The sequence below is a fragment of the Bufo gargarizans genome, chromosome 4 (assembly GCF_014858855.1).
Source record: "Bufo gargarizans isolate SCDJY-AF-19 chromosome 4, ASM1485885v1, whole genome shotgun sequence".
Classification (NCBI taxonomy): Eukaryota; Metazoa; Chordata; class Amphibia; order Anura; family Bufonidae; genus Bufo; species Bufo gargarizans.
In genome coordinates, this window is record NC_058083.1 from 7,861,730 (window position 1) to 7,888,438 (window position 26,709).

At 41.5% G+C, this 26,709-nt stretch overlaps 1 protein-coding gene and 1 non-coding gene across 2 annotated transcripts in view; one reads left to right on the forward strand and one right to left on the reverse strand.

Moving 5' to 3' along the window:
- Positions 1–26,709, reverse strand: part of LOC122934063 (protein eva-1 homolog C-like) — a 220,742-nt gene that overhangs the window by 171,994 nt on the left and 22,039 nt on the right. Inside the window, exon 3 of the mRNA XM_044289214.1 lies at positions 1,158–1,281. Coding sequence (XP_044145149.1) covers positions 1,158–1,281 — 124 coding nt within the window. The remainder of the gene's footprint in view (positions 1–1,157; positions 1,282–26,709) is intronic.
- TRNAR-UCU lies at positions 4,512–4,598 on the forward strand. The gene is given in 2 exon segments: positions 4,512–4,548; positions 4,563–4,598. It is a non-coding gene; the product is annotated as a tRNA-Arg (tRNA).

Genomic DNA, 26,709 nt, shown 5'->3' on the forward strand with positions numbered 1-26,709 from the left:
GAAATTAGTATGACATTAAAGGGCGTGAAGACTTGTGAAAACAGTACAAATATGTCATGCAACAACGTTTTCTAATGGCGGCGTAAATCACATAATAAATGTCCCCCACTATGTTTACATTTTTTTTTAAATAAAGATTGTTTTATTGAGTGATGGAAATATGAGATAGATGAGATAGATAGATAATAAATAGATATGAGAGAGAGAGAGATAGATAGATAGATAGATAGATAGATAGATAGATATGAGATAATAGATAGATAGATATGAGATAATAGATAGATATAATAGATAGATATGAGATAGATAGATAGATAGATAGATAGATATGAGATAGATAATAAATAGATAGATAGATAGGAGATAATAGATAGATAGATAGATAGATAGATAGATATGAGATAGATAGATAGATAGATAGATAGATAGATAGATAGATAGATAGATAGATAGGAGATAATAGATATGAGAGATAGATAGATATGAGATAATAGATAGATAGATAGATAGATAGATAGATAGATAGATAGATAGATATGAGATAGATAGATAGATAGATAGATAGAAGCTGAGCTCTGATTGGTCCCGCTTGTCCAGCATTCATTTTTCAGACCTCCTTTCGAAATTGAAAGGATCACTCTGACTGGTTGCTATGGGCAGCTGAGCTAGTTTTCCCTTGCTCCAGTTTTGATAAATCTCCGCCATTGTGTCATAAAGGACCCAAGGGAGAAGAGAAAGAGTCCCAGTGTCATGCCCCGCCCCCTCAGACCCTGGACTAGGCTTAATACCAGAAGGCCTCATTTATCTAAGCTGTCTAAAAGTAAAACTGTCTTTGTTGCCCATAGCAACCAATTAGAGCTCAGCTTTTATTTCTTAAACTGCACTGGTAAAATGAAAGCTGGGTTCTGATTGGTTGCCATGGGCAACAAAGAGATTTTTTTAGCTACGTTTGATAAATGAGGCCTTAGACAAGTATCATTTTTGCCCGCTCTGTTCCTTTAATGAACGCCATTGTGTAAAGTCCCGTTCATGCACCGATTCCCATCATCGGACTTCATTACACGACCCAGGGGTCAGGCAGGGTTCCTAACACAATGGAGGGAGCAGATATAATGAGAAGTGTAACATCCACCACACTTGGAGATTCCTTTACTTACTTGGCCTGCATTTGTACCACACAACCAAATACTTGCTGGTCCCCGGACATGGATCCATCCCAAACAAGCGACTATTGACGAGCAGCTGGCAGTTCCTCCGGTCCTGGCACTCATCCAGCACCTTCTGCACAGGAGCACAAAAAAATCATCATCATCACTACTCCTTTACATCAAACATAGTCGCCTGTCATGGCGGAAACTACATGTAGTCACGGGGGGTGGGGGAGGCGATGCCGCACCTAATGGGGGGGGTCCCTAATACAGGTTCTGTACAGTATGACCTATCTACAGGTGTCTACAGCAGTGAGATGAATCTTTTTGAACAAAACTCATGATTTTTATTTATTTATTTTTTTTAAGTTGAAAATTTTCTTATTCTGTTTGCAAATCTCATAACTCACAGGTCATCAAGGACAACCCCTGTCCTCGCACCCTATCAGCAGGGGCGTAACTGCCCTAGCGGCAGACCAGGCGACTGCTATGGGGCTCAGTCTTAGGCCTCATGGACACTACCGTTCTGTTTTTTGCAGTCCGCAAATTGCGGATCCACAAAACACGGAAGCCGCCCGTGTGCCTTCCGCAATTTGCGGAACGGAACAGGCAGCCCATTGTAGAAATGCCTATTCTTGTCTGCAAAACGGACAAGAATAGGACATGTTATATTTTTTGGGGGGGCCAAGGTACGGAGCAACAGATGCGGATAGCACACGGAGTGCTGTCCGCATCTTTTGCGGCCCCATTGAAGTGAATGGGTCCGCACACGAGCCGCAGAAACTGCGGCTCGGATGCGGACCAGAACAATGGTCGTGTGCATGAGGCCTTAGTTGGGATCATCTCCTCTTCTACTGGAGGTGAAAACTTGGTCAGGAGTCAGGACTCCACCTTCTAAAGGAACAACTTTTAGCAAATGAGGCAAATAGCCCAAGGGTCATTGAAAAGGGTTTTGGCAGAAACCCTTTCTGTCCTGTGGGGGGATGGCCTGGTTTCATCCTTGGGGCCATTACTTCTCTATTTACACCACTGCCTATTAGGGCATATGGACATTATCGTTCAGGTCCCCCCTTTATAAGCTACAACGGAGAAAGCTTCTGCATGAGAGGGGCTCCCCTTCTGGCAGACTCCTTCCGTCCTTCTATTACATGGACAGCCATTCATTTGAATGGCCATCATGTAATACCGCATTTCCCCTGCAGGGGGTGCTGTAGGAGAAATGCTTGGTCCTCCCTGACAAAATTAACTGTTTGGTGAGACTCCAGGCCACCAACGGATCTCTGCTGCGCCCACATTGTATCTCTGATAGTAGTTTATACGATATAGCAGTGTGCACGGACTCTGTATAGTGGCGCACACAGCCCCTGTAGAACAGTATTACAGATCCTCTAGATCGCACTTTATGGCTTCAGTGGGACGCCACATTCTTTCTTAGTAGCCTTAGACTTCCCCTATACCAGGGATCAGCAACCTCCGACACTACAGCTGTTCTGAGACTACAACTCCCAGAATGCTTCATTCACTTCTAAGGGAGTGTTGGAAGAGCAGCTCAGCATGTTTGCATGATGAGAGTTGTAATTTCACATCAGCTGGAGTCCCTAAGGTTGCTGATCCCTGCTCTATACTATGGCATGTGATGGAGCCCCTGTGTAAAATTAGAGGCATGGTATGGGACGGATTGGCCATAGACCTTACAGGGAAATTTCCCGGTGGGCCGATGCCCAGTGGGCCGCCTAAACCCTCCTTACGGACGGCCAATGGACGTTTTTGGGGATGTATTTTGTGATGGACTGTGGTGTTTGGCTCTGTTGGGGTGGTATAATGTCCCACAATATGGTATCGCTGGCCCTGCCTTCCATCAATTTGGACCTGACTACAAATCAGGGCCACTTTTAGTATTTTTTCCAGGGCCACTTTAAGTCCCCAGTCCGCCCCCGGTAGGGCCCTATATTACAGAGTCGGGTGTAGGGGCCCCAATTCCACAGCTCTGCAAAGATTATCATTTACTGTCCTGAAGGGAGATCCCGGCTCACAATCTAATTTCTCTAATGGAGGTGCGCCCTAGGGCGAGACTGGTTGGAAGCCAATCCGCATGTTCATGGAGGACAACAACACGGGGAGAACATTCATACTCCATGCAGATGGTGTCCTTGGTCAGACTCAAACTCTGGGCCTCAATATGCAGCACCTCCCCCACAAAAATGATTCTCTTTCCCATGTTATAAGGAATAAGTCCAAATCTACTAAAATATTAGAAATTGGGCTACCCCTGCCAATTGTCTGCATCGCCTTGAAATTGTAAATGACATGCAAACATTTCAGTCGAGTGAATTTGAAGGCATCTAAGCCCCATCCTGGGAACTCCTACTTATGGGCTCATGCACACGGATGTATTTTTTTGTCCATTTCCGTTCCGTTTTCTTTGCGGCCTGTATGTGGAACAATTCATTTCAATAGGGCCGCAAAAAAACGGATATGAAATCTGTGTGCGTTCCGTATCCATATGTCCTATTCTTTTCCATTTTGTAGACACGTAAAGGCATTGTTACAAGGGGTCTGCAAAAAAAATAAAAATAGTCTAACACCAATATCACACGGATGTCATCCGTTTTTTTTTTTTGGGCGGACCGCAAAATACATACGGTCGTGTGCATGAGCCCTAAGTGTGTGGCTCACATTATCCCATCCCAATTGGTTGGGAATGTCCTTGCAAATCTGTTATAGTTGGCAGTCATGAAATGACTATCTCTATAAAGCATTACAAACTGAGTCCAGAGATTTTAAGAAATTCGTTTTATTATCTATATATACTATTCATTTATTCTCTATTTTTTTTACATTCAGTTTTGCTCCAACCTTTGAGCTTCCATCAGCTGCCAAACTACAACTCCCAGCATCATGCAACCAATAGCAAGAGAAGTATTTTCCTGCAGCGCCACCGCAGGGGACATGAAGTATTACACGGTGCAGACTGAACTCAATGGACTGCCTGTGTAATTAGGAAACAGAGATGCTCTTTAATCTAAATTGGGGGATCCCCCCACACACACACACTATTAGATGAGAAGTCTAATAAATTACTTGAAAATGGGTTTTCTAACCCAGATATGCCCTTTAAAAAGATTCTAGGGAAAGTCATTTGGCCCAGACCATAAATTATCTCTGACTTTTGATAAGTGACATGTATTATTGTCCCTTTTCCTTTATAGCTTTGGGTGTTTGCGTTGATCAGTAATGACACACGTGAGGCTGGCTTTGTCCTGCGCAGCATGCAGCACGGTTTCACTTTCAGCCTCTGCTACAGAGCTTTTTTTAGCACGCGGTGTAGCAGAGACCTTGGCTCCTGACAGGAAAGCAACAGATGGCTCTGTGGCGCAATGGATAGCGCATTGGACTTCTAGAGAGACTGAAGGCATTCAAAGGTTGTGGGTTCGAGTCCCACCAGAGTCGTGATTTTGTTGCACAAATGTATAAAAAGGTCTTATGAGAAAACAAGGATAGAAAAAAGCGCAAATTAAATATTTATATGCAAAAATAATTTATGATTAATAAGGCACACACGTGGTAGCAGCATGCCTGAAACTAGTATAAAACTAAAGTACCAGGATAGTAACAAATACATCAAGAAATAAGCAGGTACAGAACTAATCAATACAAAATAAATAATTACTACAATAAATAATTACTACAAATAAATAATTACTACAAATAAATAATTACTACAATAAATAATTACTACAAATAAATAATTACTACAATAAGCCAAAATAAATAAGAAATTGATATAACCCAAATTAATATAAATATTATATATAGTATTTTTTATATGTAGAATTTTAAATATTTTTTAACTCTTTTCAATACAATTCTGTAAAAGTAAAGCGTTTTGTGAAAGCAATAAAAAAAACAACAACACGGTTCTAGATTAACCACTTCATTACCATAGTGTTTAACCCCCCCTCCCCCCCTTTCCTTACCAGGCCAATGAGCCTATATAACTGCAAATAACTAATTTCAGAACCAACCTATGTGTATTTGATATTATTTTTCACAGGACACCATTAGATTTCAAGACAAAACATTTCTAAATCTTTACATTTTTTTAAGAAAGCAAAAAGGAAAAAAAAAAACGCATGTATGTGTATATTTACGGTTGCTAAAACTAATAAATATTTTATTTTTTTATAAATAAAAAGGGGAAAATGTGTCTGTACGTAGTCTGCTATACTATTGCTATAACTAGTAACTATAGCTATAACGTTTTAATTTATTTTTCTTTATATTACTTTTTATTAATTTTCAAATTTTTTATTTATTAAAAAATTTTACTTTTTTTTAATGAAAAAAGTGAAATAACCCCTTCCTGCGACAGTCTGGGCAGAAAGGATTTAACTCACAGGCTGCAGGCTCACAGCTAACAGGGGGTGATCTTACATTAAGAAGAACGCTCCCCTGCCAGCTTTTACATTGCTCTGGATCGTCGTAGCGCCCTGCTACATCATCGCCACACAGAGAGATCACTTTGCCTGGTCTCAGAGATCTTCACTGTGACTGCAGCTCATGCACATGAATGTGTGCCGGACGTTCTGTGCATTGGGAACCCCCCAATTTGCAGTCCCTAATGTACAGGCAACATGCATGCCGATTCCGCAGATGGATCGAGACCCATTCAACGTGAATGGATCCGTGATCCGTCCGCACCGCAAAAAAAAAAAAAAAACATGTTCAAGTGAATGGGTCCTCATCTGTGATGCGGTGTGCGCACAGCCGCTGCCCGAATATTGCGGAGCCACTGCCCTAATATGAGCCGTTCGTGTGTAACAAAGTAAGCTACACTGTTTCCGTAGGCCTCATGTACACGACCGTACTTTGGGTCACATCCAATCCGCATTTTTTCCAGATTCTACACAGACTCATTCAGTTCTATGGGTCTGCAGAAACATACAAACAGCATGAGTGTGCATGAGGCCCTAAGCCGCTTTCACAGTCACGGATCAGTATTTGATCAGTGATTTCCATCAGAGACTGTAAGACACAAAGGTACGGTATAATAGAAAGGTTTGCATCTGTTTTTTGTTTTTGACCTCAAAATCACTGAGGTGTGAACGAGGTCTGACGTAAACTGCATAGCTTGCGGTCCTACGCTGTTTGCTTAGTCCCATTCACCGCTGTGGGAGTTAGGTAAACAGCAGGGCACCAGCTCCTCGCCCATTACCATGACGCTGCCTCCCCTGGCCGGGGCTTTTTGGGCTCATGCACACGAGCGTGTGTACCCTGTGCCCGCGCTGCAGACCGCAAATAGCACTTCACAATGCACAGGCACCGTCCGTGTGCACGCCATTTGCGGATGTGGACTTGACTGGGTCCTGTGATCCACAAGAGATGGTCTGCTCTGCAAAATTTTAGTACATGTTCTATTTTTTTGCGGTGCGGAGGCACAGACCGAAATCCCACGGAAGCTCTTCGCAGTGCTCCGATCTGTGCCTCTGCTCTACACCGCTCCGTATCTTAAGGATTGCAGACCTATTCAAGTCAACGGGTTTGCACCGGTGAAATGGAGTGCACATGGCCGGGGCATACACGCTCGTGGGCATGAGCCCTTACTAAGACTGGCTAGTTTCCCCTTTGCGCTGCCATAAGATTTAAATAATTTATGACGAGGCGTGCACCTCATCCCAAATTAGGCACATCCGTGGCAGTCTTGGCGCAAACACTGCTCCACCCCGACTGGTGTCGTTTTTTTCCGCTAACATTTACACCTGTTTCCAGCCGTAAATTTGGAGTCCCGACCTGCCCCCGTCATGCCCAACGGGTGGACACAGCGTAAAACCAGCAGTGTGACTAAATATTGTTTAAAAAAAAAAGGGGACTTGCGAAACACCTAAAATAGTTGCCAGTCCGTTAGTAAATGTGCCCCACTGTGGTTATTCCCATCTCAGCCATTAAAGGTCTAGATGGCGCAACGCCTTCCATAAACCAGTTACAGCTGACTGCAAATAATTAATAGTTCATAAAAATAAAAACATTTAAAAAAAGGAAAATAAATCCAATAAATAGGTACGGGAACTAATAGCATCTACATATAGTGACAATGCAGAGATAGCTGGAGAGAGATATGGGCGGTAAAGAAGGAGGCAATATACACATATTTGGCAGAATTTTAATATAACAGCCCATAGAACACAGCTCCCCGAAAATAATGACTGTATATCCAACCCTTGCCCCCATACACCCACACGAGGATTGGGGGGGAAAAGCCGCTGTCAGACTTATCTCGCAAGGACACAACGATCAGGCATATTGAAATCCAACAGCCTGATCTTTCTTTCCCACAACATCTGCCATCAGGGAAGAGTCAAGAGTCCCCCCTACATAATAAGTAGTAGCCTTCGCCAATCTAAAGTGTGGCCATCTTTTGTCAGAACAGTTATGTAAATGTGTACAGTGTTCTCAGTTGTGTGTGGATCCAGAATAGTTTGTTTTTACTGCTTTTCCAAAACTAATATGTCCGATTATTAAAGGGGCACTCCAGCATTTGGACAAGAATTGTGAAAGACTCCAGAGTCATTCCACACATAGCAGCACTAATACTACACTCCATACATGTAGTATTATTTGGCAAACTGTCGCACCCTATGTACTCCTCCTCGGTGCAGTAAGGGTGGGCTTGACTTCGGCAGCAATAGACTACAATTCCCATCATGCATTGCTGACATCTATTCCTCGCTGTTCTCCCCCTCTTGCACATTTCATATCTAGCTCCCACACTGCTGAGCCTCTCTCAGTAAGGCTACATGCACACGACCATATGTGTTTTGCAGTCCGCAAATTGCGGATCCGCAAAAAAAACGGATGATGTTATGTATGGCATCCGTTTTTTTTGCGGATCCGTTTTTTTAGCGGATCCATTGTAATAATGCCTATCCTTGTCTGCAAACTAGAAAAAAATAGGATATGCACTATTTCTTTAGCGGAGCAACGGAACGGACATACTGATGCGGACAGCACACGGTGTGCTGTCCGTGTTTTTTGCGGACCCATTGAAATGAATGGGTCCGCATCCTATCCGCAAAAAAAACGGATCGGACACTGAAACAAAATACGGTCGTGTGCATGTAGCCTTAGGCTGGGTTCACACCTGAGCGTTTTACAGCCCGTTCCTACGCGCTGTAAAACGCTCAACAAGGAGAAACCAATGATTCCCTATGGGAATGGTTCACACTTGGGCGTTTTACAGCGCGTACGATCGCGCTGTAAAACGCCCGACGCTCCAAAAAGTACATGAGCGACTTTTGGGGCGTTTGTGGCCATAGGACACTGTAGTGAATCACACAAACGCGCGTCAAACGCGCGTTTACTATTACAAAAACGCGCATAAAAATGCGCGTCAAAAACGCGCGTTTGCGCAACGCTCAAGTGTGAACCCAGCCTTATGCCCAGTTACAGCCTCCTATAACTCCTAGTACTCAAACTGAGCATGCTCGACCAACAAGCTGAAACACAGGTCGTAACCCTAGGCAGTCAGCTATAAACATTACATTAGGGGGCTGTAGGTGGTGAGGGATAATGTGGGAAACTACTACAAATATGTAATTACTATATATTCACTTTGTATCACATACTTTCACTAGGACTCAAGGTTTGTACACTGGAATACCCCTTTAAGACTCAAACTCCTCCATTGTTAGGACTCCTGCACACAACCGTATGGCTTTTTCAGTGTTTTGCAGGCCGTTTTTTGCAGATCCGTTGTTCCGTTATTTGTTTCCGTTGTGTTTCCATTTCCGTTCCGTTTTTCCGTATGGCATATACAGCAATTACATAGAAAAAAATTGGACTGGGCCTAACATTTTCAATAGATGGTTCTGCAAAAACGGAACGGGTACGGAAAACATGCGGATGCATTTCCGTATGTGTTCCGTTTTATTTGCGGACCCATTGACTTGAATGGCGCCACGGAACGTGATTTGCGGGCAATAATAGGACATGTTCTATCTTTCAACGAAACGGAAATACGGAAACGGAATGCATACGGAGTACATTCCGGTTTTTTTTGGCGGAACCACTGAAATGAATGGTTCCGTATACGAAACGCAAAAAACAGCCTGTAAACGGGACGGTCGTGTGAAAGAGGCCTCAATCATACATTACCTGGATAAATGAAAGCTATTTTTCAATGCATCCGAGCCTGGGATCACATTGATATTGTCATTTCTAGTTTTCAGAGCAGAAAACCAAAAATGACACATAGTCCGACTGGTCACGTGACAGACATCAACAGTTTCCAATGGGCCCCATTGACATGGTTCCACCGTGGTGTCCATCCTTATAATGATGTCTCATCAGTGGTCACATGCAAAGGCAGAATCACTATTTGGGGACAACCCCTAATATTAGGAAACAAAGTGGAAAATGGGATTATCTGTTGTAGTGGGTGGTTCGGAATGTGGGGGTAAAAAGGAGAACCTGCATCGGGCCTAGGTTTTATTTTTTGCTATGCCCCCCTCCACCTTGCCCTGTCCTCTCTGTACACCACTTGTCTAACTAGGAATGTGTCATGCTAATCCAAATTTTGGTTTTTCAGAAAAGGAAAGTCGTATAACAACATGTACTGACATCGGGCCTCGCCCGGAGCTCCCCAGCAGCCAAGATCTCATTAATATATGGGTGTGAACATAAACACAAGTGTGCATGGGTCAATCTCGTGCACTATTCAATGTGTGCTGAATGGTTTTCCCTGGTAGAGTAACAACGGATTCGTCCCTTTCATGTTAATCTGTTGTTACATTACCTTCACAATCACCACCAATCTAGGATGGACTAACAAACTGGGCATCAAGGTAGTCCCTGAAAGCTCATGGCCAATAGGGGTGACAGCCCATCTTGTAAAGGGTATTCCAACAATAGATCTTTGTGATTTATCCCTAGGAAATGCCCTAAATGTCTTATGCGTGTGAATCCCATTAATGGAGTGCCTTTGAGTCTGGCAGGACCCAGTTGCTAAGATGTCGGCTCCACCTGTGCAAGGTACTTACCATATTCCACTTTTTTCTCCTGTTGTAATGTCCAAAACGGACAAGAATAGGACACGTTCTATTTATTTCGCGGGGCAGCGGAATAGACTTAGGGCTCATGCACACAACAGTATTTTGCGTTCAGTATACTGGCCGTTTTTTTAGTTCAGTATGCGGAACATATACTGAACCATTCATTTCAATGGTTCAGCAAAAAATACTGAAGTGTCTCCGTGTGCATTCCGTTTCAGTATTTCAGTATTTCCGTGCCGTGAAAAGATAGAACATGTCCTATTCTTGTCTGCAAATCACGGTGCTTGGCTCCATTCAAGTCAATGGGTCCGCAAAAAAAACGGAACACATACGGAAATGCATCCGTATGTCTTCCGTATCCGTTCCGTTTTTGCTGAACCATCTATTGAAAATGTTATGCCCAGCCCAATTTTTTCAATGTAATTACTGTATACTGTATATGGCATACGGAAAAACGGAACGGAAAAACAGAACGGAAAAACGGAAAGGAAACGGAAACAAAAAACGGAACAACGGATCCGTTAAAAATGGACCGCAAAACACTGAAAAAGCAATACTGTTGTGTGCATGAGCCTTTACGGATATCTTTTCTGGCCCCATTGAGATGAATGGGTCCGCATCTGATCAGCAAAAAATGTGGATAAGGCTACTTTCACACTTGCGGCCGAGAGATCCGGCAAGCAGTTCCGTCGCCGGAACTGCCTGCCGGATCAGGCAAAATGTATGCTAACTGATGGCATTAGTAAGACTGATCAGGATCCTGATTAGTCTTAAAAATGCCTGATCAGTCGAAAAAATGCATTGAAATGCCGGATCCGTCGTTCCGGTGTCATCCGGCAAAACGGATCCGGTGTTTATTTTTTTCACCTTTTTTTCAGTCTGCGCATGCGCATAACGGAACGACAGATCCGGCATTCTGGTATTTTGAATGCCGGATCCGGCACGAATACATCCCTACGGGAAAAAATGCCGGATCCGACGTTCAGGCAAGTCTTCAGTTTTTTTCGCCAGAGATAAAACCGTAGCATGCTACGGTTTTCTCTTTTGCCTGATCAGTCAAAAAGACTGAACTGAAGACATCCTGATGCAAACTGAACGGATTACTCTCCATTCAGAATGCATGGGGATATGCCTGATCAGTTCTTTTCTGGTATAGAGCCCCTGTGACGGAACTCTATGCCGGAAAAGAAAAACGCTAGTGTGAAAGTACCCTTAGACGCGGAGCAAAACTACGTCCGTGTGCATGGGCCCTAATGTAATTTGTCAACCCAACACAAGTGTATCATGGCTCCAGTGGTTGGTAAGGGGCACAAGACATGTAATGCCTGGAAGATCACTCCCAAACTGTCTCTACTCTAACCCTGGGTTCACACCTGAGCGTTCTGAAAGGAGCGCTCTGTATGCGCGATAGTACCGGCGTTTACAATCGCGCATACAGAGACAAGCGAACGCCCATTGTCGCGCGTTCCCTAAAGTCTATGTATGGAAACGCGCAACAAAATGCCCCAAAGAAGCTCAAGAACTTTTTTGAGCATAGGGCGTTTTTCAGCGCGTTCAAACGCGCTGTAAAACGCTCAAGTGTGAACCAGGGCCATAGGGAAGCATTGGTTTTCATGTGTTGAGCGTTTTACAGCGCGTTTGAACGCGCTGTAAAACGCTCAGGTGTGAACCCAGCGTTAAGGAATCTTAAAGGGGTTGCACAAGAACATTCCTCTTTGTGAGATTGTGTCCTCCATTCCGCTCTATGGGACCATGGTGGACAATCATATCATGGCCCTCTGACTGCAACTTCACAGTGTTGTGACGTGATTGGCTACCATGGTCACATGACCTCTCTTGACTACTGTATGTCCGTCAGAGACGAATGGGGCAGCAGGACACATGCTCGACCACCAGTCGATTCAATTGGGGCAGGCACAGGACCTCCTTTCTTGTGACCGTGGGGTACACTCATTCTAAAGTCTGTCTTGGCTACGTTTGCTTTCCAGGTGAATTTAATCTACCCATTCCAGGCTGTGGAAAATTCCCCATGACCACTACTTTATCCTACATGTGCCCTGTTCTGAGAACCTCCAGAAACATGCACCGATACGTGATAGGATAGGCCCGTTATTTCCTAATCTTGTGGACCCTTGTGAATGCTTATTTTCCTGTGTTGCACCACTTAGATGGAGGTTTCAAAAACACCTACAAGCATTCATTCACAAACACTTAATATAAAACATGGTAGAAGATTGACCTGCAGTGGCTTTTTCCAAAATTCTTGTGAATTTTGGAATATCCCTTTACTGTGTCCTGTGAAAGAAACTGTGAAATCTGACTTCTCTCATCACTGCTCTTTAGAATACTCTTTAGGTTGGCGAACTGCCATCCATAGTGATGTCATGTGACCATGGGTAGGCAATCACGGCACTGTGATGTTGTAGTCACAGGGCCAGGATATGATTGTCCATCGTGGTCACATTGCCTCCCCATAGATGCCATGTAACTATCTGCCATTCTAATTAGTTTTTTTTTAATTATTTTCATAAGTGACATAAAGCGTGATACACAACATAAAAGAGGAAAAGACTAAATTGGTTCTACATCTGGTAGCATCAATGGGCACCACCCTGTGACACCCACATTTGATTTTTAATTATATGGGGTGGGGTAAAGGGAGAATTAATTAGGAAGTGATGCTGGAGGACTGGCAAGGTAAAGGGGGGTTTGATCCAAGTGGTGACATGCTTGACCAGGTGATCGCCAGAAGTCCCTGAATGAGAATTTTTCTCATCTTTGATCATGGACAGACCATAAAAATAATAAGTACAAAATTAAAAAAATCCCCCAAAAAAAGGAAATCAATAGAAACACAAAAAATAACCCACCTCAAAAAAGACCCATTCCTCCTCTTACCCCTAGCCAAAACTGAGTTAGCCTAAATTGGATTGTAATAATTAATTTGCATATTGTTACTATTTTTCAAACAATATGCCCAATAGATTTTTTTTTTTAAATAATAAATGTTGTGCATCACAATGATAAGAAAAGAAACCTACATTGTTCACAAAAAAAAAATACCCCTTGTTCGGAATCGATAAAGCTTTATTTATATAAAACTGGTTTTATCATTTTACAAATAGACATGTAGAGCCAAGCTGGCGGATGGACCCTTAAGATCAGTTATTCTGAGGAGTCCAATGCACCTGGGGACCCTCCATGTATAGAACTGCGACAATCCTTCTCAATGACTCTCTACTTGGGCACATGTATGACCTAACGGTCTTGTAACAGGTATCGAATGAGAGGTGCAACTTTTTAGGAGATGCCATTGTTTCAATAGGGCGATAAGAAGAAAAAGAAAACCACATACATTTAATATAACATTTGTTGTGCCCAGCGTAATGGATAGAGAAGAACCATAATATTGGATAACGTAAGTATATATGGATGGCACACACTATATCTGGAACAGTGTAGAAGAATATAAAGTATATTTATTTGAATTAAAAATATCAAGATTAAAAATGTATAAAATGCATATAAAAGAATAGACCCATAAATAGATAGCAAATAGTATGAATACTATTCAATATACATGATTAGTGATAATTGTGACTCCTTGGTGGTAAGGCTGCCAGGCACCTCACTCACTCCTTACCACCAAAGCGTGAGTTACTCTATGAAGGGATATTATTTGGAATAAGGAAGAGATTTATTATAAACTAATAATATAAATACAAAAACAGTTGGACTCACTGGATGATTAATTCCCCCAAAAAAACTGTATTAAAAGAGATAATAAATAATAATTGATATTGCCAATGATTTTGAGTGGTGATATATGAAACCTAACGATATAGAAGATCTACAGTACTAACAACTATTTTCCTATTATGGTTTGATCACCAACTACCAACCATCTAGACCATGATCTACTTTCACTATAAGTCGGGACATTGTTACAATCTGATGAATTACTATTAGTATATATCGACTGCAGGAGGACTAATTATAAATAAGAATAGGGGACTTTCACACTTGCGTAGTTTGATTCAGGCAGGCAGTTCCGTTGCCTGAACTGCCTGCCTGATCAGACAAACTGTATTCAAAAGCATGTAATTTTTTCTGACTGATCAGGAATTTTTCAGACTTAGGCTACTTTCACACTTGCGTTTTTCTTTTCCGGCGTAGAGTTCCGTCCTAGGCGCTCAATACCGGAAAAGAACTGATCACTTTTAGCCCCATGCATTCTGAATGGAGAGCAATCCGTTCAGGATGCATCAGAATGTCTTCAGTTCAGTCTTTTTGACTGTTCAGGATGGATATAATACCACAGCATGCTACGGTTTTATCTTCGGCCAAAAAAACGGAACACTTGCCTGTGTCATCCAGAAAACGTATTCGTCATTTATTTTTTTCGCATTTTTTTAGGTCTGCGCATGCACAGACTGGAAGGATGAATCCTACAGTCCAGTATTTTGAATGCTGGATCCAGCACTAATACATTCCTATGGAGAAAAAAATGCTGGATCCAGCGCATGCGCAGACCTAAAAAAATGCGGAAAAAATAAATGACGCATCCAATTTTCTGGATGACACCGGAAAGATGGATACGGCATTTCAATGCATTTGTAAAACGGATCAGGATCTTGATCAGTCTTAGGCCTCCTGCACACGACTGTTTTTTCCCCTGTTTACTGGCCGTTTTTTGCGTTCCGTATACGGTCTGTATACGGAACCATTCATTTCAATGGTTCCGCCAAAAAATGGAATTTACTCCGTATGCATTCCGTTTACGTATTTCCGTTTTTCCGTTCCGTTTAAAGATAGAACATGTCCTAATATTGCCCGCAAATCACGTTCCGTTGCTCCATTCAAGTCAATGGGTCCGCAAAAAAACGGAACACATACGGTAATGCATCCGTATGTCTTCCGTTTCCGTTATGCCCAGCCCAATTTTATCTATGTAATTACTGTATATGCCATACGGAAAAACAGAACGGAAAAACGGAACAGAAACGGAAACACAACGAAACAAAAAAAGGAACAACGGATCCGTGAAAAACGGACCGCAAAACGCTGAAAAAGCCATACGGTTGTGTGCAGGAGGCCTTACATATGCCATCAGTTGGCATACGTTTTGAGAGATCCGGCAGCCAGTTCTGGCGACAGAACTGCCTGCCGGATTCCTCTGCCGCAAGTGTGACTGTACTCTTATCAGGATCCTGATCAGTCTGAAAAATGCCATATTTTTATAACTGTGTTTTTCCATAACTATTAAGGACAAACAAAACCTTTTCTTTTATGTCTTTTATATACTATAATATCATTAATCCCATTTATGTTTTTGTAGGGATATTTTGATATACACTTTATATTTTTATCATCAATTTGGTATTGATAGAATCAAGATCAGACACTAACCAATTTAAGATTTTTAATACTGATATTGATTTTTCTGATCCATTCGACATTTCTTGGATTCTTGTATCTAATTGATTTGTCTGATCATGATTAACTATCACAATTATCACTAATCACGTATATTGAATAGTATTCATACTATTTGCTATCTATTTATGGGTCTATTCTTTTTATGTGCATTTTATAAATTTTTATTCTTGCTATTTTTAATTCAAATAAATAGACTACATATTCTTCTACACTGTTCCAGATATAGTGTGTGCCATCCATATATACTTACGTTATCCAATGTTCATACCAGGCTGAGGGTACGCCCAGGATAGGGCACCACAATCCAGAAAGTCCGAACAGGTGAGCTACTAAATTTTATTTTATTTTATACTTACATAAGAACCATAATATGTCAAAAACGACCAAATGTCTTGAAAAAACTGTATTAACAAATAGTAAGAACTGGTAAAATAAGATATGGACTCCTCCCTGACCTCCTTTATGACCTGAGCTATTCATATATTATAAAGACACAATAGACCCTTTATGAAAGGTCAAGTTCTATGTGAAATCTTCATTTGCGTATGACATGAGGGTCATTTACACGCCATTATCAATGGAAGGTGGAGAAAACACAACTTCTTGACCATGGTGTCCTTATAAAAGATAGCTGGACCTCAAGCATTGCAGTCACTTGTTGAGAAGTGGATCCTCTACTACAGTTTGCCAACTAAAGCTCCTGTGGCCCATCAGGGCACATTCTTTTTGGAAAGTATAAGTGAATCCTCTTTGCCCAGGTATGTTGCATTCTTAATCTTGTAACCTTTTCAGCGCTTGGCCATCAGTTTGAACGATGTCTTGTAGCACATTTCCCATTCGTGTTCCTCAATGCTATGGTTTTATAGTTTAATCCCAAATTATACATTATATGTCTGCTTTTTTCCTAATTGTTATTTCTTTTTACTACATGATAGAGTCCGTTCAAAAGAGAACATTTTCTTAGCTCCAATGGAAGACACTGAGGAATTTGAGATTCAAAAAATTGGTGAAAATGATTTCCAAGTGCTGAAGAATCTGGGCAAGGGGACCTATGGTCAAGTTGTTATGGCTCGTGAGAAGAAAACAGGTAAGCTCACACAGAGATTTATTTAATGGAATAATACAGATAAAATTGATTAAGCTTAAATGGGTTGTCCGAGTTCAATAAAAACCTGGGCATCAGCAGTAAGTGAAATAAAATAAAGTCATCCTCGCCTCTTTTCTCCTCTGTCTCTTCCAGTTCTCTCTGCTAGTGTGTGTTTCCCTGACTGCTCCTTGCACACCATGTTAACACTGCAGCCATTCACTGGCTTCAGCAGTGAGGTCCCAAGTACTGCTAAGTCCAGTGACGGGCTTCACGGTGAACTGGTGTTCATGGGGACACCACTGTTGCAGCAAAGAAGATTGTTTTGTTATCTTATAACATATACTTATGCTGCCTACATTTTTATTTAACTCAAACAACCCCTTTAATGCCTTAAGAAATTTCAAAAGTTTTTGAAAATTTACATTTTGTGCATTTTCTGGGATTATTTTGCTTGCCTTTCATGGTATGTGATTAGAAAACTGCCCCGCCGCCGCCACTCTGCTGGTCCCTGGTCTCATGACTGGCAGCAGTGGTGTCATGTCACCCATGCGTCATATGACCCATGCTGAGAGCTCTGTAGAAAAGGTCCCCAGCGGTGAACAACCCCTTTAAAATCTGTACAGACTCATATAAAACTTAGTAGATAATACCTCTCGATGGCTAACTGAATAGATGATAGCAAGCAAGCTTTCAAGACTACTTAGGTCTCTTCATCACAAATGGTATAAAACAATATCTGAAGAGTCAAATATTTATGCACATATTTTGAGGACTCTTCAGATATTGTTTTATGCTATGCCTGATGAAGAGACCTAAGTAGTCTTGTAATGCTGCTGTTTTTTTTTAGCACCTTTTCAGTTAGCCATTAAAAGAAATCACCTATTGACGACTCTCAATTTTTATCTACTCTATCTACTGGCTAACACAATTTTGACTAGACTTCTCCGCTTTGGACAATTCTACTTGTTAGAAAGGTTCAATAAGCTAATCTTTTTTTTTTTTTTTAAACCAGGTAAAATTGTTGCCCTGAAAATGGTGAAGAAGGACCGAACAAAACTGAAATCTTTCCTTCATGAGCTTTGTGTTTCCATCTACCTGTCAAGCTACGAAGGCATTATCTTTACTTACGCCGCCTTTATGGACTCAGTTGACCACTATGTTCTAACTCAGGATTTGGCTCCTGCAGGATCCCTGTGTTCTCTCATCCAGTCTGGTGTAAGTATTTCAAAATCTTCAAAAATTCTAAATGTTCTACCAATTTATGGATATTTGGCCACATAAACATAGTTACATACAGCACATCAAATTAAGGGAGTTTTCTGACTTTTTATACCAATGACCTATCCTCTGGATAGTTCATTAGTATCTGATCGGAGGGAGTCAGACACCCGGGACCCATGCCAATCAGCTGCTTGAGAAGACACACCTGTGAGAGACGTGGCCTTCTCGCAGCTTACACTAGGCCAGTGACATCACATTTATCAGTCATGTAGCCTAGGTGCAGCTCAGACCCATTCAAGTGAATGGGGCTGAGCTGCAATATTAAGCACAGCTGCCATACAATATACGGTGCTGCGCTTTACAAGATGAGCTGATGAGGTAGAAGCAATCTCCATCCCATCAAAGAGCTGACCAGCTGGTCCTCAGCATAAAACAGTTGAAAAACCCCTTTAATATTTTCCCAACTTGCTCATTTTGGTAGGACTGGCCAACCATCTAATGTGTAGAAGGTGTCCCAACTTTTCTGCAATGGTAGATATCTGGGGGAAAAAAGGATCAGGGTATTTGATTTCAACATTTTGTCCTCTCCCCATTCAGAAGATATGCACCCTCAACTAAGCATCTGAGCAACAACTATCTAAAGAGCATGACCAGCTTAACTCCGCATTTGCTAAATTCATAATCATATATTTTTTAGTTTAGATAAAACACATATCTGATAGTCTCTTCTACTTTTTCAGGTTGGAATTCCAGAAGTTATGGTGAAGCGTTGTGCGTTACAGCTGACCAGAGCTCTAGAATACATGCACAGTAAAGCACTGGTGCATAGAGACGTGAAACCAGACAATGTCTTACTAATGGACAAGGAATGCCACCACATTAAATTGAGTGACTTTGGGATGACACAGATTGCTGGTACCCTCATTTCATCCATGTCTCCTGTTATATCCTACATGTCTCCAGAGCTTTGTAAACTGAAATGCAATGAAACTATAGTCTTGGATTCTAGTGTCGACTTATGGGCCTTTGGAGTGCTTCTTTATGTTGCATTCACTGGATATTTTCCATGGAAAACAGCAATGGAAGATGATCAACTATTCCAGAAATTTATCTACTGGCAAACATTTTTTGACCAAGTTCCACCGCCAAAACATTGGACCAAATTGAACAAGAAGGCTCAAGGTTTATTTCATTTCCTTCTCTCCCAAGATCCCAAAAGCAGGAATCCCATAACTACTGTCCTGAACCATCTTGAATTTCCATGGGGAGTAGAAGAAGACATTCCAGAAGAAACTTTTGAGATTGTTATTCAAGAAGATGATGTTGAGATGAAAGATTATGAGAATAAAGTCATTATCATCGAAGGAGAAGAAGAGCTAATTGTGGTGGAGAACCATGGAGATATTGAATGTATAATTCTAAATGATACCACAGATGAATCTTTTTCCAGTTCCAGTAATTCAACAATGCTGCTTTTCATGGATGATTCAAGCCTTAGTTTGGGATCTGAAGTTGAGATCATTTAGATCTTCTGAGTTGTAGAAGTGTTAACATCAAAGACTTCCAAGAAGAGCATACGTTTTGGAAGCCAGTGCAGGCTACCTTATAGGTATATGGCTGGTTCCAAGCAAAAACGTTATCATGCACTTGTGTTTTAAAACATCATGGATATGAGCAGTTTTGGGCAGGTTTGGATATCTGAGGTGTTTACTCTGATAAGACAACTCCCTGTCTAGTTCAATTTGCTTGCCTTATGTCAATAACAACCATGAAGTGGTGCACTGGAAAGGGTAGAGAAAGTTCTCATTCATCTCTCAGTACTTTAAGCTCCAGAGGATACAAAAATGGTGGCATAAGCAGATGTAAGGCTACTTTCACACTTGCGGCAGAGTGATCCGGCAAGCAGTTCCGTCGCCCGAACTGCATGCCGGATCCGGCAAAACGTATGCCAACTGATGGCATTAGTAAGACTGATCAGGATCCTGATCAGTCTTAAAAATGCATTGAAATGCCAGATCCGTCTTTCCGGTGTCATTCCGGCAAAACGGATCCAGCATTTATATTCTTCACCTTTTTTTTGGTCTGCGCATGCGCAGACCGAAAGGACGGATCCGAATTTCCGGTATTTTGAATGCCAGATCCGGCCCTAATACATTCCTATGGAAAAAAATGCCGGATCCGGCATTCAGGCAAGTCTTCATTATTTTTTAGCCGGAGATAAAACCGTAGCATGCTACGGTTTTCTCTTTTGCCTGATCAGTCCAAATGACTGAACTGAAGACATCCTGATGCCACCTGAACGGATTACTCTCCATTCAGAATGCATGGGGATATGCCTGATCAGTTCTTTTCCGGTATTGAGCCCCTGTGACGGAACTCTATGCCGGAAAAGAAAAACGCTAGTGTGAAAGTACCCTAACAGAACAGACTGGCCTCTCTAAGCACTAGTGAGGCAAGGAACTTCATCCATGACTATTGTGGGACCTTCTGGTATAAAAAGTTGGGGAATAAGTCAGAGTCATTCCTCTTTTGTAGAAGGTATCATTACTCAATGACATTTTTTAACCCCTTTTATTATCTACAGATAGTTTTTTTCAGTCTTTAATTACTGTATCTCCTCTAATTATTATAAATCTGTTTTACTTAATGTATTCTACTATAATTACTCCTTACCACTATGCACTGTATATATATATCCATTAATATTGAGACCGACGACAGAGCATATATTATATATGCAAACTGTATATTTTTTCAGCACTTTATTACTTATCTCCATCTATTTCTCCTGCCTCTATATCCGCATATACTTATTGTAAGTTACCCTAATAAAATGCACCTTACATAAAGTCTACTTCGCATCAATTTTTATTTTATTTTAGTCTAAATTATTCCAAAATATACACAATTTATGTGTCAAATATTTCAGCAGAAATTAGAGTAATTTTAAAAAATTTTGCAATATCCAAATACATAAATCATAAAGGTTAGGCTACTTTCACACTGGCGTTTGTGGGTCCGCTTGTGAGATCCGTTTCAGGGCTCTCACAAGCGGCCCCAAAACGGATCAGTTCAGCCCCAATGCATTCTGAATGGATAAGGATCCGGTCAGAATGCATCAGTTTGGCTGCGTTTGGTCTCCGTTGCGTTTTTTAGGCGGTCACTAAAACTCAGCTCTCAGCGTTTTGATGTCTGCCTGACTATGTGGAGCCCAACGGATCCGTCCTGATCCGTTTTCACTGACACAATATGGTGCAATTGAAAACGGATCCGTCCCCCATTGACTTTCAATGTAAGTCAAGACGGATCCGTTTTGACTTAGACCTTTTTTTAGAATGAATAATGCAAATGGATCCCTTATGAACGGATACACGCGTTTGCATTATCGGTGCGGATCCGTCTGTGCAGATAAAAGACGGATCCTCACCGAACGCATTTTTTATACTTCTGCAGAGTGCTGCCTTTTTGCTATTTTGTATATTGGGCAATAAGTCTAGTCCCCTCAGGCGTGCAACTATTTTTACTTTGATTCATTTTTTCTCTAGTGCTGCCTTTTTCCTTATTTTCTAGATAGACAGATAGTTATGAGATAAATAGATATGAGATATATAGATAGATAGATAGGTATGAGATAGATAGATAGATAGATAGATAGATAGATAGATAGATAGATAGATAGATAGGAGATATGAGATCGATAGATAGATAGATAGATAGATAGATAATAAATAGAATAAACCAAATATTGCCACAACTATGGGATACACCATCCCTAACTGGTCACTCTCATCACAGAGTACACAACTAAGCCTTTGGTAGACCATTAAATGCTGCACCCATAAATCACTCCCAGACCGCTTGTAATTAAATACCAATTTATTGCATGATTTCAAAAGACATAAATGACATACATATTAAAAATTTAAAAAAAGGAAGAGGTAGGGAGTGCAGGGAAAAGCGGCATCACCTGGAGGGAGACTACAGCGGATAAACAGATCATACATATGTCCGTGTACACCCCCAGACGAAGGGACGCCGAAACGCGCGTAGGGGCTGGCACCATCCTGGAGGGAGCACAACATGGGTAACTGTTCTTTGTCTAATTGACTTTTCTATGGTTCTTATACACTTGCACTTTAATTATTTGTACTTAGCATATGGACATCTGTATGAACTGTTTATCCGCTGTGGTCTCCCTCCAGGTGTTGCCATTTTCCCTCCACCTGTATCCTCTTTTTATTATTTTTTATATGTATGTTATTTATGTCTTTTGGAATTGTGTAATAAATTGATATTCCATTATAAGCGGTCTAGTAGTGATTTATAGGTGCAATAGATAATAAATAGATAGATAGATATGAGATAGATAGGAGATAGATAGATATGAGATAGATAGATATTACATAGATAGATATGATATTAGATAGAGAGATAATAGATATAGAGATAATAGATAGATAATGTATGAATAGATAGATATGATATTAGATAGCTAGATAGGATAATACAGAGTGGCCAACCCTTTATAAACAATAGCTTTTGAAAGCCTTCCAATGAATGATGTAATGTATGAAACCTATTCTGACATGGGCTTTAGCATTAGGTAATGAAATGCTGCTCAGGAACGGGTCTGACTTCTACACAATAAGGATTCAATTGGAGATGTAAATGTCTGACTTCCAGGGATGAGGACTAAGCTGTCCCTGGAGGCTATGTAAAGTAACACATACCTAACCAGTTAGTGTCCACATGGGTGTGGTGTTAAGGTGCTAACGTAATGCTAATGCCTACAAGATAAGGTCTTGTACACGGGCAGATGACCTGCCTGAACGAGTGCCTATCAAAGATATAGGAGGTCCACCAGCACTAGTCTATACTTTTAATTTTGCTTGGCAATTATCAGATGGGGTTTGATGGAATTCTTGTTCTTGCAGTCGTACGTTCAAACCCCTCCTGATAGCACTACATGCATGTCTTTGTTTACATGGGGCGATGCCAACAAGCATAATTGCGCCCACATAGAAAAGGTGATCATCCACAAGCATTTGCTGGTTTGTCAGGTGATCATCAGGCATGTTTACCTGGGGCAATGACTGGGAACAAACGTTCTTATGTTCATTTGGATGATCAGTTGGCCCATGTAAAAGAGCTGTTAGTTTACTTTAGTAAATCCCAATGGAAATTCTAGAAGTGGAATAACCATGGCGTTATCAACAAATATGTGAAATACATCTGACACATAGACATGTTCTCCTAAAGGCTTGTTAGATACATGGAACTGTGCAACAAGACAGTACTTGAGAGAGTCATTAAAAGGGTTGTCTGAGATTTTAATACGGATGACTTATCCCCCGGATAGGTGATAAGTATCTGATTGGTGGGGGTCCAACACCCAAGACCCCCCGCCGATCAACTGTTTGAGAAGGCACACAGTGCTGTACATTGTGCTTAGTATCGCAGCTCAGCGCTATTCACTTCAATGAGGCCGCGCTGCGCCTTAGGCCACTAGTGTTGAGCTCGAATATTCGAATAGCAAATTTTTCTCGCGAATATCGGCACTTCAATAATTCGCGAATATTTAGAATATATTGATATATATTCGTTAAAACGAATATTCATTTTTGGTTTTCATCTGAACCCATTAGTGATAGTAAATGTAATGGGTTCAGATGAAATTTGTATTACAAATATAGCACTATATTCGACAATTCTACCAAGCCTACTCAATAGCAAAGTCGCTTAACGCCCTTACGCAATTCGAATAATGCGCATATTAAATTAAGATAAACTATATTAAAGAATATTTTAATTCAGTACTGACTAAGATATTTTAGTCTTCTCACATTGGCCCACAAGCAAAAAGCAGGCTGGTAATGGACCATTACTTGTGGGCCAATGTGAGAAGACTAAAATATCTTAGTACTTAACACTTATTGCCCCAAATCATTAATATCTACTCAAACAAAATAAAAAGTATGTATTGCAAAAAATATTAGTAATATTTAGGAACACTTTGTCTGCAAAAAAATACATTTAAATAACGAGCATGTGATATGTAATACAGTGCTGTAATGTTGAATTACTTACAGTGTTCAGGATATCTTCCTCGACTTGTGTGAAATTACTTCCGACCATTTCTTCTAGTCCACTTCCAAACCGAATGTATGAAACTGCTCCCAAGACTAAGCCACCCCCATATGTGCGCATGCGCACACGAATATTTCAATGACAATTTTTCCCAATAGAATAGCATTGTACGAATATAACGAAGTCTCGAATTAGCGAATATATCACGAATATTTAGCTAAATATTTGTGAAATATCGCAAATTCGAATATGGCACCTGCCTCTCATCGCTATAGGCCACGTGACCATTTAAAGGGTCGTCACACGGCCTAGGGAAAGCAGCGAAAAAGCCACAGTGCTACTGCGAGCGCCAGTGCTTTCTCAAACAGCTGATCGGGTCTAATCTGATCAGATACTGATGACCTACCCCACTTTTTCAGAAGCCCAAAGAGCGTGCTTTCTACACCCGTGCAACAAAATCGTGCAGCGTGCCACACAAAAAAAGTGCACTAGGGTACGGTCTATCGCAGGCCCTCTCCATAAGAGAAGGGCCCCCCATAAACCTATCCCAGTCCCTCTGGGCCGAGGCTCCTGCAAGGGACCGAGACAAAACAGGCTACTTTCAGTCAAAGCCGGTTTCACCCAGGCAACTCTCAGCCGAAGCCGAGGGTACACCAAGTCTATGCTCCGGCTTTCAACCAGGCTGCCACCCAAGGTGTCGGCACAGAGCTTCAACAACAAGGCTGGACTATCCCCGGAGGGAGAGCCCAAGGGGTTTAGCAGGGGGGTGCGGAACCGGGATGGCCATACCCCCCCCCCCCAGACCTATAGGGGGTACCCATAAGGGCGCCGTAACCCAAGAAATCCTAGTGTACAAACAAACATGGAAAGTGAACACACAGTGACAAAAAATAAATAAATAAAGTGAATGTGCGCCATCATGGCCCGGACATTCGGCCGGAACTATAAAAATTCCTCATCTTGTCAAGGCCGAAGCCGAGCAAAGAGAGGTGAGTGTACTCAAATGTGTGAAAGTGAAGTGCGTGCAAATGTGCAGTCACTCAGTGGAAATAAGTTTTAATTAATAGATTTTAAAAAAAGTGAAGTTTTAGATTTAATGGCACATGTAAAACCAAGTAAATAGGTCCAAAGGACCATCAGTTGTTACTAGTAAAGTAATCGTCGTACATGTGCTAGGAGGCTCTATGGTTCTATAATAGTAGTCACTGATCCCATCCCCAGTGAGTTCAGGCACCCCGGGGTCACCGCTCCTGGGGCACTTCTGCACCTCGGGCTTCCAAACAACTCAGCCCATGGCTTCAATCCAGCAGAGCCCAGGATACGTCATCGTTATTAACCTCCGAAAACCCCTTTAATGTTTTAATAATGCACCCTTATATGTGTGGATCAGGGTTGGGCTGGCCCACCAGAGGCCCAATCTCTGATAATAATGAACCCCTAATAAAAGAGGGCCCTTACCCTGGGTTCACACCTGAGCGTTTTACAGCGCGTTCAAACGCGCTGTAAAACGCTTAAGACATGAAAACCAATGCTTCCCTATGGGAAGGGTTCACACCTGGGCGTTTTACAGCGCGTACGAACGCGCTGTAAAACGCCCGACGCTCAAACAAGTACTTGAGCTTCTTTGGGGCGTTTTGACGCGCGTTTGTGGCCATAGGACACTGCAGTCAATGACACAAACGCGCGTCAAACGCGCGTTTACTATTACAAAAAACGCGCATAAAAACGCGCGACAAAAACGCGCGTAAAACGCGCGTTTGAGGAACGCTCAGGTGTGAACCCAGGGTTAAGGTCCTATAGACATAGAGGGTGGGCCCTCAGAATCATCTTCTCTGGACCAATCTGATGCTGGTGTGAATCATGGGGTATGCTTTCTTCTCTTTCTATCACTTAACAGATCGTTTGTCTAGCAACCTTCTGCACATACTTGACCTTGTACACGATGGCCTGTTTACATATGTGGAATCCATGCCAATGAAAGATGATTTCTATGTCATCATAAAAAATTCAATAAAAAACAACCGAGCCAAGAATCGCTTTTTATTCGATCGTTGTATGGTTTTATACTTCTTGCAAACTTTTGTTCAATTATAAAATAGTTTGAACGATTATCCACATGTCTAAAGGAACCTTAACTGTGATTTCAGTACATCTCTAAACAGGACCATGGCCATGGACATTAAGGTGACAATACACATTAGTTATAAGTTGGTTGATGATTCAACAGCAGTTGAACCAACAAATATCTGGTCAAAGTTCGTTTGACAGATTTGGCCATACACATTTTAGACCATATTAGCCGTTACAGTGGTTCAAACTGACCATACATGTTCAATGAAACCGGGTGATGATCAAAAGATATTTCTGGGAAAGTTCTTTCAAAGAAAAATCTTTCATCCACAAATGATCTTACTTTAAATGAAAGCTATTTCGGACAACTGTCAGATTAAAATATTAAACTCACCCAATTCTATTCAGACGATAGTGGTCTGTCATCACCCGACCAACATTCATTTTGGTTGAATTTAGGCTACTTTCACACTAGCGTTCGGGCGGATCCTTTCTGAACGGATCCGCTCATAATAATGCAGACGGAGGCTCCGTTCAGAACGGATCCGTCTGCATTATATTAGCAAAAAAAAGCTAAGTGTGAAAATAGCCTGGGACGGATCCGTCCAGA